Source organism: Phaseolus vulgaris, chromosome 1, assembly GCF_000499845.2.
Source record: "Phaseolus vulgaris cultivar G19833 chromosome 1, P. vulgaris v2.0, whole genome shotgun sequence".
In the NCBI taxonomy this organism is placed as follows: Eukaryota; Viridiplantae; Streptophyta; class Magnoliopsida; order Fabales; family Fabaceae; genus Phaseolus; species Phaseolus vulgaris.
Window position 1 is genome coordinate 49783235 of NC_023759.2, and position 16826 is coordinate 49800060.

Here is a 16826-nt window from a genome sequence, read left to right on the forward strand (position 1 = left end):
ATCTTTAAAAAAAATTACGAATTAAAAGTTGTAGAACATGATATTCTAAATGAAAGAAAACTTACAACTGTATTCATTTTTTAAAATATTTAATATATTTTTTTTTCACTGAAAAGAATAATATACATAAAGTTGATTTATTTAGTGATAAAAAATGAACTTGACTATGCAATTATCGATACTAAATTTTCCACATCACCATGTGAATAAGTCAAAGCTGTTTTGTTAAAAGAACTGAAACATTTTAACGTACCTACCAGATAATGTTGCAGTGTTCAATTATGGCTATGCATATGGATAATCATCTCATTGAACAACCAGTGATAATTCATTCAATATGAACAAACAAATAAGTAATTTAAACTTTACACCTCAAGAAAATATCTCCAATTATTGGTGAGAAATAGTTTTGATCATACATTGTTTGAAATGAATATTTTTAACTTATGAATAAACACTAATTTTTAATATAATATTTGAAACTTATCTAATTATTATAAAAATTATAAGCAAGTTTTTAAATTTAAAAGCACTTTTGAAAGAAAAAAAAACCAAGACCAAACCTTATATCTGAACAACTAGTAGGAAGTGGCTCTGAAATTAAATTTTTAACTTTGATACACATACAAATAGACAATAAGAGGATAATATTTTTTTATACTATAAAAAAGTAAAACATTTAACTTTACATTGGTACAAGGATGTCCAAAAGTTACTCGAAATAGTTTCATCCATGTAAATTAAGCTTCTATTTTGGTCATGTTACTTGTATGTTGAGCATGAATCTAAGAAGGAAGGGTTTACTAGGTAAAACATCTTTATACAGAAGTTTTAATTGAAATGTTCAATTCTAATGTAACATTTGAATGACAATTTTGGATCTTTCCTTATTGGAGAATAATTTTACAGTGATACATTCTAATGACAACTTTGTGTCTTCCTTTATTGAGGAAATAGTGTCACAACATGACATTCTAATGACAATTTAGGCTTCCTTTGGAGAAATAGTGTTACATTTTAATGACAATTTAAGGACCTTCAACCTCCAATTCATAATATGGAGACTCGTCTAATTCCTGAATTGTCCCATCTATACCACAGACTTGTATTATAAATTTGAGAGTAGAAGTGTCTGAAGGAACTTTGAGGTCAGAAACATAGAAAGAGCTTACATGTGCTACTCCAAGGTACTCTTTTACATCATCCTCTGATGCTGTACCTGGATTGCCACCTGCTTGTTTTGATAATTTTACCAAGTAAACGTTGAACTTTAGAAATTGATAGTTATTCTCATTTTTTAACTTCCAAGAAATTTTAACATCAAGGGTCTTTGAACCCTGGGGGTCTGATGTCCATTTTATGCAAGTGCCATCAAATAGCCAGGAAGAAGACACAGGAAAATCTGACCTATAGCCCGAAGTCTTGATTGTGATATGTCCAAGAACTGCAAAATAATCGGATGGGGAAGCCAAAGTTCCATCATTGTCATTTGATCTGTGTTGCCATCTTATTTCATTGACTGAAGAATCTGATCTATAGCACACTGCATCGATTTCTGTTAAAGTGTATCCATTCATTGCAATTACACCTTCATTTATAACCCATCCAGAGGAAAGTCCCTTACGTTCACGAGTCATGATCACTTTGCTGAACTTGTTTGAAAAGTGATTCACTGCCCGGGATGCCAGAAGCACAGATGCTCTTCTGTCACCGCCAGTGGAGGTGAACTGGAGCTTAAGTCCCAATGAAGAATTGCCATCTGATTTCACCTGCATTAGTCATTAAATTCATGTGTGAAAAAGAGCATTCAGATAGGATAGTACATACATATCATTCCAGTCAATTTGACTGTACATTTAACCACTTGTCAAGATAACATACTCTAATTCTCCTTGCCTCAAATTTATAACCAGGTTTAGTTCACAAAGGAAGACAATGATTTGCACTAAGAATTGAATCAAACTGATACATTGGTGGTTATTCCAGGTTATGAGTATGATGGCATTCTTTAAAACAGATTGAAGTGCAGTTTGTTTAGCAATAATGATAAAGAAGTCAAAACTTACAGTATACATAAAGTGAACAGGCAACTCGCTCAAAAGAAACCCTCCTTGAAAGATTTTGCTCTCAAAGTAAGTTTTGTCTTCGAGGGATCCTTTGAATGTAATGTTTCCCCCTCCACTATATGATGCTTCCTTCAAGCTGTAATTTGACGGCAAGTCATACATCAGATCATGTCAGAACTAGAACTAAATGGAAGAATAGCAAAGAAAGACGTTCAACATTATGTAAGGTTTCAGTATAACATAGAAGAGTAAAACTAAACTGACAAAATGACTTTAGGTTTTCACACTTTATTGATAAAGAAGTTTCAAGGGAAGTCAAAATAATTAAAGATTAGTAATAAATCACATTTCTAACTACGAGAAATCTTCTGATTCAATAAGTAAAATTATTCTTACGATGAATTTTCTTTACCCGCACTTTCACACACAAATTGTTCAGTTGAGCCATCCGTTGTTATAGAATATTTACTTTGAAAGATGTAATATTCTGTTACAGTTCCCAGTTACAGGAACATATTAATATGCTAGATAAGTACCATCACTTACTCTACAGAAACTTGAATTGAATTTGCAGGATCGACAAGCTTAATTTGTGGCTGCACACAAATATTTGAGTTAGATTCCAAAAAGCTCTTCAACCAAGTATCACAAATTCAAAATGTTAAACTAAACTTTGTTTCCAGTTAATATATCGATGAAATTTAAAATTAGCCCCCAATATTAGAAATGAGTCAATGACAATAAAAATTCAAAAAGGGGCATCTAATCTTTTATAGGTCATCAAATCAACGATCCATACAGTTAATAGTTGAGCCAACAATAAGAATGATCACCCGACAGACTCATACCTGGAAACCTTGGCTAGAAATGTTGCACCAAGCAGTATCTGATACATTGTCACCATCAACTGAAATATGGTAACCACGCCCCTGAAAGTAACAAAGATATTATACATTTTAGAGATAGAATGCCAACATTTGAAATACAAGGTTAAACAACTATTTGATCTAAAGTAAGAGCTAAAGAAAATTGATAAGGTTATTTATTTATTTATTTTGGAAGATTGCTGAGGTCTTGTTTAGGCTTTTAAGATAACCTGCAGAAAAATATTTAATGGAGGTTCCATGCTAGATTTTGGGTTGTTCACCAGTTCACCTCTTCCTTGCCAGTTTGATCTGCACTGAGCTAAAGTGTCTTTAAGGAAAAATAAATAAAGTCTACCCACCATCAGCCTCTTGCGATTCACAAATTAGTCTTAGAATCTGTTTCACTGAAATTAAATTAAAAATAAATCTTGTTGCATGAAATGTGCAAAAAATATCTTCAAAGTTTTAATCAGAATGTACTGGAAAAAGCAGATTCCAAATGCACAAAGACAAAAGAATATTTCCTTAGACAAGGATAAAAGAATACAAAGGGGACAAGAATTGCAATTGTTAACCTGATCAAAATTAGTGTAGAATGGTAATTGTCCAGGAAAATTTCGCAGTACTCCCCATGACTTTTCCACAAGACCCCACCAACTGCAATAACAGAGCAGGGCAATAATGCTGGTATCTGAGTAAGAAATTAAGGTTTGATTTGATCTCCATCATTAATACAAAAAGAAAGTTTGACCATGTAATTTGCACCCACCACCAAACCCCATGTAAAAATGCATGGAATATTTTAGAATTTACGAGGCAATAAGAATTATAGTATAAAACTTGTTTCTAAAATATTTCTGCTTTCGTGAATTTTGTAATACGTGACTTCATGAAGTTCAAAGAGAAAAATGATCAGACTCCAAGAAGTACCAATTTTATAAAAATAAGGTTATCTCGGGGGAATCAATGAACTAACAAACTTGAAACCGAAGTTACTCAAAATATAGTTTATGGTCGTTTCAAATGACAAGAAACATATTGTGCAAAATCTTGAATTCTTAAATTAACAAAACATAACAAATTTTATATTTACTTTCTGAGAGTGATCGGGAAGAAATATAATCTAGAGTGTTATAAATACAAGGCTATACGATAAATTTTAGCAAAGAAAATCAGGTAGATCATCCATATATATTATGTTATTAATCACAAAGAGAATAGAACAGCCAAAGGACAGGTTTTGTCTGAATTTAGTACATAAAATTTTAAGCTTGCAGATGCCATCAGAATGAAATCAAAACCTTTGAAGTGCAATTTCTGGAGCAACCATAATTTATATTCTTACATTTCAAAAAGATCCTTATAGATATTTAGAATTGTAGAGATGGATTGAATTCATCATTATTTTTTATTGCGTCTCCAGATTTTGTGGCATGCTCTGCTTCATGTTCTTTCTGTATATACAATGTTGGTCACTTCTACCACTAGATTTTTTTTCTCAAAATTATTGACTCAGTTAACCTTGTAAAGAAAAAGTGCAATAATTTTTTGGGCATTGCAAAACAGGTACCTAAATTACCTATTCTGAGCAGTTTCAAAATCTGGTGCTTGCTTTGTCTCATAGACCCATCCAGGAGCAAATATTGCAGCAGAGACATCATTCTTTCTTAGTAAATCAAGAGCAACATTTACCTGAGATATCCATGAGAATAAAGAAAGAACCAGAAGCAAAATAGAGATTATTACCAAGAAAAGGGAAGACAGATATCATATTCACTTTACCAGTCACATATTTCGCTTGTCCAAGCTTATTTGGCAGCTCAATTTGTAAAGTTTGTCCCACAAAAAATTCAACAGCAATTTTTTTCATAAACAGATTTCAAATACAATGCAGTATGAAAACAAAAACATGTCATAGTTATCTTTGTAGTAAATAATATCTATTAAAAGGAAAATTGGTTGCTTCAGCAAAGGAAGGGGTTCTGCATGTAATAAGAAGCTTCTTTGAAGGCAGTTATTACTTTATGATTAAAGTGCATCTGCTATATGTTCTGCAATAACCAAAATGAAACCAAAGCATTCCGATGGTTGAAATGTCTAGAATATTGTGCAAAACCATATTTAATCCTTGCAATGAGATTGAATTTGAAGAACATGATGTATTTCATAGTCTAGCAACCAAAATGAGAAGTAATTAATTTGTTGAAATGAATAGTTTTTTTTTTGTTGTTGCTGTTGTTTGCAAGAGTTTTTCTTTTACTTATTTGAAGACAGGTCTAATAAAAAGTGAAACACTGGAGAAAGACCGTGTACTAAGCTTAAAGTGAAATAAAGCATGCAGATCACCTATGATATCCATTAAAGGTCAAATTAGCATGCTCAGCTCAGTTTCTGAGATAAGTTCCCCTCAGGACAATTCAAAATTTATTCCCAAAGAGGTTCAAATTTGGGAGAGCAGACTGTATATCACAAACCACTTACATTCCACTGTCCACCACCATATGTGTTCCTTCCAAATACATCGATTCCCATGTACACATCAAACTTCCGCTCACTGGCAACAGCAGCAGAGAGCCTTGGATAGTCTTCCTACGTGGTAAACATTACAATTAACTAAGGGAAATGATGATTGATCGAACATTAGTGTTGCACCAGCATGCCAGGGGAAGATAAACAATACCTTCCATGTATAGTTCACGAATATTCCATCACATATATCAAAGAACGGCTTATTTTGTTCATTTAGTTGATCTTGCCAATTCAATTTACCATCAACTGTAACACTGTCATACCTACAGAACCAAGAAAACACATCAAAGTAAACATTTGGCACAACCAACTGCAATAAAAAAATTTGCTGACTTATCTACTAATACTTACCATAGTACTAACGATCCAGGCACAGAAGAATGCATTGTTAGTGATAAATGGTCTACAAACTCTTTCAAATTAGGAATTTGACCTTGATCCAAATTCACTTCCATATTTATCTGCATTTAAATGCTCCTAGTATGAATAATTGTCAAGAATATGAGAAATACAAGGCTTAGTATGAATAATTGTCAAGAATATGAGAAATACAAGGCTGTAAAGCATGAGAAAAATAGCTACATATTGGTTTTGGTTTTTAGTATAAATATGCATAAACCATCTAAATATGATTTACTTCTTAATGTCAATTCATTGAGAATATTCAGTAAATGTCTAAATTTGTATTTGTTACGAGGCTGCTAATAATACTTCCAATGTTACATTTCTCTTCTAAAAACTGTAGATGTAACAAACTTGAGTTTTAAAAAAACCACAGTTGTTCAAGAAAAATCTCTACATATTACTATCCACCGTTATTTTCTTGGAGAATTATTCCTACACCAATCAGAGCAATATTTACATGAAATACCTTGCACCTTCAACATAAGAGCCTGAACTAAATCATTCTGGTCTATAAAATTTCGAATGTACATGCATTTGGAGCATCTGATGCACTGGTAGTGCAGGTCAACAGTTCACTTATCACTCACAAAAGGAAGTGAATGGAAATCAAATATCAATTTAATTAAATTATACAAAATTCAAATAGAGTATTTGACATGAATATAAAACTAATAAGCACAAAGTGATTAATGAATTACTTACTAGCCACCCATCAAAACCTAAATCAGCGGCAAGCTCTGCAAGACGTTCTGCATACATATGTGCAGTTTCCTTCGTTGAAAGCAGTGTATCACAGACAGCCCTTCCCTCATCCCATTCACTAATGAAAGTCCCCAACACCTGAAATATTTAAGCAACAAGTACAGCCAAAGAATAATCTATTTTCTAATTAAAGCATAAGAAATAATGTCAAAAACATCTCCAAGCAAGCAAGAAACTCAAAATGCCACAAATCTAAGCTCCAATTAAAGAACCAGAAAAGAAGTTTAAAGTTATCAAATGATTCAAACTAAAAAGCCATCCATATAAGCAAATAAATGGAGGAAACAGTCTTTCAAAACTTTAAAATCTATATGTGAGGTTATATTATTGATCATACTTTTATATAACCACTGAAAGAAATCCCAAGTTGAGTGGAAACATAGGTGGGGTTAACACTCATTTCATGAGCTACCAGATTTTAGGGTTGAGTTAAATTTAAATTCAAATTTTAATATGGTATTAGAACTTTCTAGTGACTTTTGTAGACCTATTAGGTCATCTATTATTGAAATTCAAATTCCAATATAGCTATTATAACTACCTAGCGATTGTTGTTAGACCTATTAGGTCATTCACTATAGAAACTCATTTTCTAATATTGTATTAGATCTTATCGTAGTTATGGTTGTTAGATCTATTATGTCATTCATTATCAGTTCATATCATGAAGAGTTAGACCCAAATCCAAATTCCAAGAGTTGTAACAAACTTAAAAACGTTATCATTTTTGTTCATCAAAGGCAAAATTCAAAGATAGTGTTGGCGATGCCACTTCGACTAAAAATAAGTTCATGCTATAATATATAAATTAGTACACCGTTCACTATTGAATTAGACATAAACCCAATAACTAAAAGATAACATCAAAGCCGTATAGTGACTATGGATGTAGCTATAAGAGCACATGTTATTGGGTAGTACCATGAATTGAGTTAAACGTAATCCCAAATTCTAAGACAGTGTAAGAACCTATTTTTAGTGATCAGTGATAGTTTTGGACCTATCTGGCTACTTGGGTCGTATAAGGCAAATTCTAAGGCCACACAAACATAAAATATGTAACACTTGTGTTCAGGCAAAGCCAGAAAGGTGTCAGAGAAAGTACCTTAACACCGTGGCGATGAGCAGTGTTAGTCCAGGAGGGAGGAGGAAGAGTAACGAGACTGTGTGAAAAGTAGACAAAGACATCGATCAAGTGCCAATGCCAAATGGCATAAGCGTCGGGGTTTGTGCCACCTTGAATCCACTTGTCATCCAAGTAGCCTCCAGCCATGTCATGGCACACAAGCAATCTGCGTCTCTGGGGCAATGAAGAAGAATCTCCATTGAGAATGGGAACCGAGGCCCTGTTGAAAGGGTAGTGAAAGGAGTCGAAATAGGAGCGAGACTCCAACTCCTCGAGGGTTTTTATTGGGTAGGAAATGGGCACAGAGGGTTGCGTCCGTGGAGGTTCTGAAACTGAGGGTTCCGACACTGACTCGGATTTGGGATTGGCCATGGAGACGAAATCGTAGGATGTCTGAACTGCTGCAACAAAGGAGCGTAGGATGTGTCGAACTTTGATCAAGAATTGGCGGTTTATATAGACAACCAGAAGCTGATGAATCATCCCACCATTAAAACCAAGCTTAAGCATTCACCTTCACTTCACTTTTTCCTAGGCAAAATAAATAATGCTTCTTAAACTCAACCATTCACTTCACGTTTATCTCTTTGATTATTGGAGAAAGAAAATAATATTTGATTGGAGAAAGAAAACAAATATAGTCTTTTGTGGTATCATCAATATACTTACATACAATAAATTTGAGATTAATGATAATTTAAATTTGAGATTAATGATAATTTAAATATATTCTTTTCTTAATTTATTAAAATACTTTTTATAATGGAACACAATTTTTGTAATGGAAAAATTATATGAAGTTCGGATACTTCTTTTAAATAGCGTGTTGGTGTTCGATACTCGTGTCGGACACTGACACTCCCGTGAAGTGTCCAATTCAAAAAGTATTTGTTAGATTTTTGACAATTTTAATACGATTCTAACACAATTTTAAAAAGGAAAAATATATTAATTTTATCAAAATTTAAATTTTATTGTATAAATTGTTATTATATTATAAAACTAAGAAACAAATCATTGTTAATCAGTCATTAAAAGCATATTTCCGCTCCAAAAAATAATCTGGAATATAGGTTTTTACTTTTCAGCACTATAATTTCCTAGCATTTTACATTTAAAGTTGTTTACTTCTTCTCACTTTAATTCGTTGTCCAAGTTATTGTTATAGTATTTAAATTCACCACATGCACCATTCTTTACATTTCATTTGTTTGCTTCATTTTAATTTCGAAGTGCTGAAATTGCTCTCATTTTTTATTATGCAATTATTAACTTGCTTTCACTTTACATTTTGAGTAATCTTAATTTCATGGAACTTATTTGTTTTTAATCCACGTTTTCAGAATGGATAATAGAAAAATATTTGCTTCCAGCCATTGCTTCAATTTGTTTTATTCCTCTCTCACATTTTCTTTTGCTCTTTTGTTCACGATTTATTCTCCTAATCAATCTTTTAGATTGCCACAGTTTAACTAGAGTCAAAGGGCCTCAATGAAAGTAATTTTTCTTCAGATTGGTTAATATTGCAAATTTTGTCTGTAATTATGAATTTGAAATAAAAATTAATTTACAGACATCAAAATCCTTTTTTTATTGTAAAGAAAATATAGTTCACGTGAACTTCAGTACTCTGTAATGCAAAAAAGTTATATAATATCATGCAACGTGCGACTGCGAGAACCTCGCATGTGCACCAAATTCTGTCGAAATCATCAATGCCTTATCATTAGTTAAATAGTGAAATGTGAGTGTGTGCATGTAACTCGCTATGAAGATATTTTTTAGCAAGGCTACTTGAAAAAAAGTGTTTTTTGAATTCCGAATTTTGATATCAAATGGGGAAATGTAAAGCAAAATTAAGATGATTCACTTTACGCACATTAGTGGAGAACATTAAGTGTAATTCAATTCAGAAGTTTCCTAGTAATTTCATGTTAGGGAAGACGATGGTGCTATAAATCTTGGTGGGGTCACGACCCTGGTGCTTTACTTTGATTATCATCAACGTGATTTAGACGGGCAAAAAAGTTCAATGGGAAAGAATTTTGTGCTCTGTTTTTTATCGGTGTAGAGAGATATTTATGATGTTACTTTGAAGTTTTGAATCTTGATCAGTCGGTGACTTCGTCATTTGAAAACTTGCCTCTTATCTTTGCTGACTTCACCTCCTTAGTGCTTTGTACTCTTGCTTCAAATTCTTCATGTCGGCAAAGACAAACCAGAAATAAATGAATTTAACTTTTTTATAAATTAAAGTTAACTTGTAATCAAATTAAAAATTTTCCAAACAAGAGTATAAATAACTTCTAACCTAAAACATTCGAAATACATTCGAAATGGTACAAAATAATTGTACCATTTACTAGTTTGTATTAGATTATTCTTCCTAGTATATATTAGTAAATTATTCTTAGAGTGTTACATTATATATGTATTAGATTATTCTTCCTTTATTAGTATGTATTAGATTATTCTTCCTTTACTAGTATATATTAGTAGATTATTCTTTACTAGTATATATTAGTAGACTATTCTTCCCGTAGAGTATTACATATATATGGACCAAATCCTAACTTCTTCATTTATAGTCATAATTTACTAATATATACTAGTCATAATTCAGTCTTAATTAAATGATTAAAACTAATTGATTAAAATCTCATAGTTTGTATTATAAATGATTAAAACTAATTGATTAAAATCTCATAATTTGTATTATAAGATTACACTAGATTCGTAACAACCATAAATTACCAATAATCGGATCAGGCATGGCCTTACAAAAATAAAAAGATAAGAGAAATCATATAAATATAAATTAGTTATTTCAGTTTGCTAAGAAACTAATTCTACTTTTATTTCTCCCAAAAGATGTTCATGATGAATGTTACAAAGACCTAAAACATGATCAATATGTATGTAAATACTAAAGACTAATTAGGGCAAACGATTTTGTATAATATTAATCTTCATGCTTTTCATAACCTTAATTCAGATAAAAGGCCCTCTCATCCATGATATGGTACCTCGCCACAAATCTCTGCACTGTCACCGTTTTCCATGTATGATAATCTGTAAATGCATTTCAGTTCACTGTCGAAGGCTTCATTCATGGCTGTAGCAACAACAACCAAATGGAATTCGATCCTCTGAACTCTTCAAACTCCATTTCTAGTGAAAGATGTATTTGTTTTTAGATTTTTCAAAGGATGCCGACAGAACAACAAGGCAAGGATGTCGTAATTTACTAATCAAAATTGTGGTGATTGGAATTGCCATTCCTTACTGAATGAATTACCTTTACAACACCAACCATGATACCATACCCAGAACAGCACAATCAGGCATGCACACTTTACTTTCAAAGTAATTCCTCAGTGCCTGTCAACTTGGCATATTCATTCTCGTCTATGGTCCCTTTCTTCAATTTCTTCAACAATCGGTATTCTTGCATCAACTCCTCCTCGTCTTCTATTGTCTGCCGAGCACGTCTCTGTCGAGCTGTTTTCTTCCGCATGACAGCAGCATCTGGAGTTTTCTTCGGTTTTTTAGGTTTCGGCTCTTTCTCTTTGGCTTCTTTCTTTGCTAGCAGGTTCTTCTTCCTTTGTTTCTCCCGTGATTTATCCCTATATTATTCAAGTTAAGCCATACGTATTAAAGTAAGTTGTAAATCTTACATGACAAAAGATTAATTGGAAGCATTCTATCATCATAAAAGGGGAACTGGATAATCCCTTGGTATAGATGAACATGAAAATAAGTAAATAAAAGAATGGGTTCAGACCCCTCTCGTCTTCAAAAGTATATTAAAATGAGTTATCAATTTCCACTAAATAATTCAAATAAAAATTAGGAAGAAGCTTAAAGAAAAACAAAGCTCAGGCTCAATTCGAATTATAATGCAAAACATTGAACTATAATCATACAATCAAGTTTATTATAATTTTATAAAACATGTGATTACTCTCAAGACCAAACTATTGAAATTTTATACTGTTCCAACTTCAGTCTTCCACATTAGAAAGCTCCAAATAATATAAACCACATTGAGATACTCATTCAATTGCCACAATATAAAAGTATTACAATAAAGTAAGATCTATATATGGTTTTCATTCCCTATAATAGCATTGGTACAATCGATTCTTATTAGATATAAAACCATTCATGAGTCTGAACCTATCAACATGATCTTTTTGGGAACAGAGGCTCTTGACATGGTATTTGAGAGACTCTTGACCAAGAGTCCAGGAAAGAGAGTTTGACACATGCTATCTCCATTCGTCAAAATAAAAATGATAATTTCAGCACAAGGACAAGTGGTCTGGCCTTTTGCTTGAAGCCCAAAAGGTTTACGTGGCATGTTAGACATGATTAAGCCATTCATAAGCTTTCACCTAGCAGTTGACGCTTTTTTGGAGAGAAATGGTTCTTGACAATGCTTTTATCCTAGAACTAGAAAAGTTATGCATGAATTATGAAAATGTTTTTACCTGTACTTAATGTGCTTTTTTGGAGAGAAATGGTTCTTGACAATGCTTTTATCCTAGAACTAGAAAAGTCATGCATGAATTATGAAAATGTTTTTACCTGTACTTAATGTCCTGGAAATTGACATCTTCAACTGGTTCAAATCCGTCAGTGGAAAGTGAATGATGTTTTACCTCTGGCATTGAAGGAAGTTGTAATAAGCCATGTCCCATGGCCAATTTGCCAATTTCAAGTTCTTTCCACCTGTAAGAGTGAGAATAATTAGTTTGATAATGATGATGTTTCACTATAAAGTGAAAGTAACATTATAAATTAATGTTACTCACCTTAAAATATAGGAGCAGTGATGCTCTTTATAAGCACGGATGTAAGAGACAAAAGCCTTAATTCCTTTCTCCATGATATCGCGATCTTTTTTGGCAGCAGAACGAATCTGAAGAAAGTTTGATTAATAGTGGTTTTATTGGAAAGCGTTATTTTTTCATGTATAATTTGCAATTTGATAAATATTGGACTGGTAACCATGTTTACCAAAACAATCAATCCAAACAAAACTTTTACAAGTGAATGGGGAAAATCAGCATCAGCCTAGGTAGCATCGGTTTTGGTATGGTGTTGTACAAGGGAATTTTATTTCCACTAACTAATTTGTTTAATCTATTAATATTGTGGAAAAACAAAAAATTAAGATGATAAAGGCCTAGGGCAAACCTCAGGAATAACATCGAATGCACCATCAGAACATATTCTCTCTTGGAGAGGAATTCTTCTTATACGCAAGAATTCTACATAAGATTCCTCCTACACATTTGTATAGAATATAGATTACATTACAAAAGGACAATTTTGAAGAATCCTGCATAGATTATCAAAAGCATTGAAACATGAATATACTTGTGACCAAACCTTTGGTAATAAGAAGACAACAGCATGACCCTGTTTTCCCAGCCGAGCAGTTCGACCAACTCTATGTACAAAAACATTTGGATCTTGAGGGGGATCATACTGCACAAGAAAACTTTAGCAACCAAGAGAAAGAGAGAACTAAAGAAGATGAAACAGACAGACGCATATAGTCAATAGACAGTATCATCCACAAGGTCACAGAGGCATATATACCTGCACTATACAATCAACACCTGGTATGTCAAGTCCACGTGCAGCAACATCCGTACATAGCAGAATTCCATTTGAAAGGGATGTAAATGTTGCTAGTGCTTTCTCCCTGGCAGACTAGATGGAAAAATAAATAAAAAATATTAAGTATATAAAGAAACAGTAAAACACTGACGACATAATGGGAAATAAGAAAAACAATGCCAATTTATAGAACATTCTGTTTCAAAATTGAAAAATGCTAACACCTAAAACTCTACCTGCTTCATCTTTCCATGTAGGGGAATCAAGGAGAAACCTTTCAAAAGAGAAAGACCAGGAAGGACAACTCCCCAATAATCAACACAAGCACAAGTCATGAAATATCTGCATTAGAGTCACAATGATGTTGAGTACAATGAAATACTCTTCTACTGCAAAAATCACATCATTAATTAACAACACTTATCTCACATTATAATTTTTCTTGAGCGGTTTTTAATAAGAATATCTATTAGCTGTGATGGCTTCTTATCTGCCTCGCATTCCATGTACTGCATACTCAAAAGGATGAGAGGATGAATATAATCAAAGGATAAACATAAGCTATGTTAGGAATCTATTAGCAGTACATGAAATTTATTCCATGGATTCAAGTAAAAATGTAAGAGAGAACCACTGCTAAATTACCAGACAATATTGAAGTGATTCCGCTAGTAAGGTGAGAAAATGAAATCATTGGATAGCAAGTTACATCTAATCAGAAGCACTAGTGCACACCACATAAGCCTTACCTCAATGTGAAGTCCTGAAGGTGTTTTCGAAGACTCTGGCTGTTTTGATGACGAAGGATCATTTTCTGATTTAGTTTCTGCTCGAACTTCAACCCTCACAGGGTTCCTCAGTCCCGCCTTAGAAAGCTCTTCAATAGCCTCAGTTTGAGTAGCAGAAAATAGACCAGTTCTACGAAGCTTAGGCAATTGAGATATAATAGCAGTTATCTGCTTCTGGAATCCCATATCTAAGAGTCTATCAGCCTCATCCAAAATCAAAATCTGTGAGCACAGTCCCAATAACGTCAACCAGTTAAAATAATTAAGGTGGGACATAAAATCAAACATTCTATTCAGTCAATCTTCCAACATCAGCTATATCATAACTTTAAAGCATGAAGTAAACAATCAGTGGTTCTCATCTAATGCATACATAGAAGATCGGAATAGTATCAATTAAATATTATTTTGTCAGCAAAACCAAAGAAATCTATAACATTTTTCTACAGTAAAACATTGTATGATATGTATATAAACAAATATCCATGAAAATTAAGAGTGAAACACATACCTCGAGGTTTTTAAAATCCAAGACATCCATCCGCTTCATTATGTCATGTAACCTCCCAGGCGTGCCGATCAATATGTTTGCTCCTTCCTCCTCTATTTTGTTTATGTCTGCTTTTACTTCCGCTCCACCAACGAGGAGCATGGACTTAACATTTACCAATGTCGAAATGAATGGTTGTGCCACATGATATATTTGGGTCGAAAGCTCCCTTGTAGGGGATATAATTATCCCTAGCACCTACACAAATGCACACATAATAATGATGATTTTAATTATTTGTTGCTATTAACATAATTACAGTTAAGCCCAACAAAATAAACCGAAACCAAGGTTTTAAAAAAAGGTCCCCAGTTTCGGCCACAACATCAAGGTTTTTAGAGCCTGAGTTTGCGACCGCATTGGCCACATTTGTCTGCAATTTCTCATAACATCAAGGATAACGATAGAGCCACTAATGCAACCCCAGTTAAAACCTTCAATGGAATTAACACACCAGTGACTAAAATCCAGTACCCTATTCAACATTTTCTACAACAATTTCTCCATACCTATGCAAACCAACAACACTGTATTCAAGGATGCACATATTCTCAAGTAATAATAGGACGCAGTGGACATTGCTCAACGAAATAAGAGTATAGAGGAACCTGGTGAGACTTGGGATGAGAGCAGGACCGGCGCAGAATCTCGACGAGAGGGACGACAAAGGCTAGGGTTTTTCCGGAACCGGTAGCGGCGTCGACGGCGACGTCCTTAAAGCTGCAGAGCAGAGGAATGGTGGCGGCTTGGACCGGCGTGCAGAAGTCGAAGCCAGATTGTGATAGGGCTTGGAGAACGGGGTCGGAAAGTGGCGGATTCAGGTCGGAAAAACGCGTGCTCGTCAACGCTTTGTTGGGGAAGTCGGAATCCATGGCTGCGCCGTGCAGTGTGTTCGTTGCCTTTGTTCAATCTTCTTCCTCTCTTCTTGTCTAGGGTGGTTTAAGGAGTTAATCAAAATAAAAAAGTAGAAAAATATTTTTATTTTTTATTTTTAAATTTTATCTTATATTCTATCATTGTACTTATCATTACAACAATTCATAATTGGCAAAATTTAAATTTCTTCTCATTTATATTCTCAGAGTATTATGTATTTTGTTGTTTATAAATCTATACTTATATTTATATAGAGATTCTCCATTTTAACTGTTCTAAATTATTTTTTTATTTTATTTTTGTTTAATATTTTGTTTTATTAATTTATTTTGATTATTTGAACATTTTATAATTTTAGAAATTAATAAAACAGTTTTTTAATTTTAAAATTTTATTTTATTTGTTCTGATTTAATTGACACGAGAGTAGTAGAAAGAAATTGATACGTTCATTTTATTTTGTTGTCAAATGAGAGTTGAGAGACTGATTACTTTTCTGTTTTAAACTGATATTCTTTTTTATTAAATAAAGAATTTTTTAATTTTATTTTATTTGTTCTAACTTAAGAAGAGTGGAGAGATGGGTAATAGTTATCAGAAGCACTAGTTTTGAATGTAGAGCAGTTTTTTAATTTTTTTTTATCTCTTTCCTCAAATCTCTTAAAACTGAATAACATATCTCTTATACATACAAATACACATAAATTTATATTTAAATACATGTATATATAACAGTAAAAAAAAAAACTAAAAAATGCGAATGCTGTGTTCCCGCCTATGTAGCACAAAAACTGACAGGGACACTAATATAATACGAACACATACACGAAAATACGTATAATATCTAAAACGTATGATACACGGACACGCAAATACGTATAATATCTAAAATGTATGATACGGGAACACGAATCTATATATTATATAATTATGAATTATATAAATTGACAATAAAGATTTATGTTCACAAGTACCAAGTACGTTCCTGATTATTTTTTGGAGCAGAAAAATGTTTTTCATGACTGGTTCAAAAAGATTTGTTTATTATTTTTATAATCATAATAAAAATTTATACAATAAGTTTGAGTTTTTAGAAAATTAATGTATTTTTCCTTTTTAAAATTGTGTTAGAATAGTACTAGAATTATCAGAAATCCAACAAATACTTTTTGAATTGGACACTTCACAAATACGTGTTCTACAAGTGTCATACGAGTTTAGATGTTCG

At 32.8% G+C, this 16826-nt stretch overlaps 2 protein-coding genes across 2 annotated transcripts; both read right to left on the reverse strand.

The window, feature by feature from the left end:
- Positions 1–786: 786 nt before the first annotated feature.
- LOC137815101 (cytosolic endo-beta-N-acetylglucosaminidase 1) lies at positions 787–8338 on the reverse strand. Its single transcript, XM_068618143.1, has 11 exons — positions 7734–8338; positions 6569–6706; positions 5813–5922; positions 5613–5724; positions 5414–5521; positions 4512–4624; positions 3508–3589; positions 2915–2995; positions 2613–2662; positions 2067–2202; positions 787–1769 (listed from the first exon to the last, which is right to left on the reverse strand). Exons 1-11 carry the CDS (start codon positions 8262–8264, stop codon positions 1029–1031), a joined length of 2202 nt encoding a protein of 733 aa, XP_068474244.1. The 5' UTR covers positions 8265–8338; the 3' UTR covers positions 787–1028.
- Positions 8339–10542: 2204 nt separating this feature from the next.
- Positions 10543–15694, reverse strand: LOC137815105 (DEAD-box ATP-dependent RNA helicase 18). Its single transcript, XM_068618146.1, has 11 exons — positions 15332–15694; positions 14685–14921; positions 14135–14395; positions 13815–13894; positions 13622–13727; positions 13365–13478; positions 13152–13250; positions 12957–13046; positions 12572–12678; positions 12345–12488; positions 10543–11380 (listed from the first exon to the last, which is right to left on the reverse strand). The coding sequence occupies exons 1-11, from the start codon at positions 15593–15595 to the stop codon at positions 11116–11118; spliced, it is 1767 nt and encodes a 588-aa protein (XP_068474247.1). The 5' UTR covers positions 15596–15694; the 3' UTR covers positions 10543–11115.
- Positions 15695–16826: the final 1132 nt, after the last annotated feature.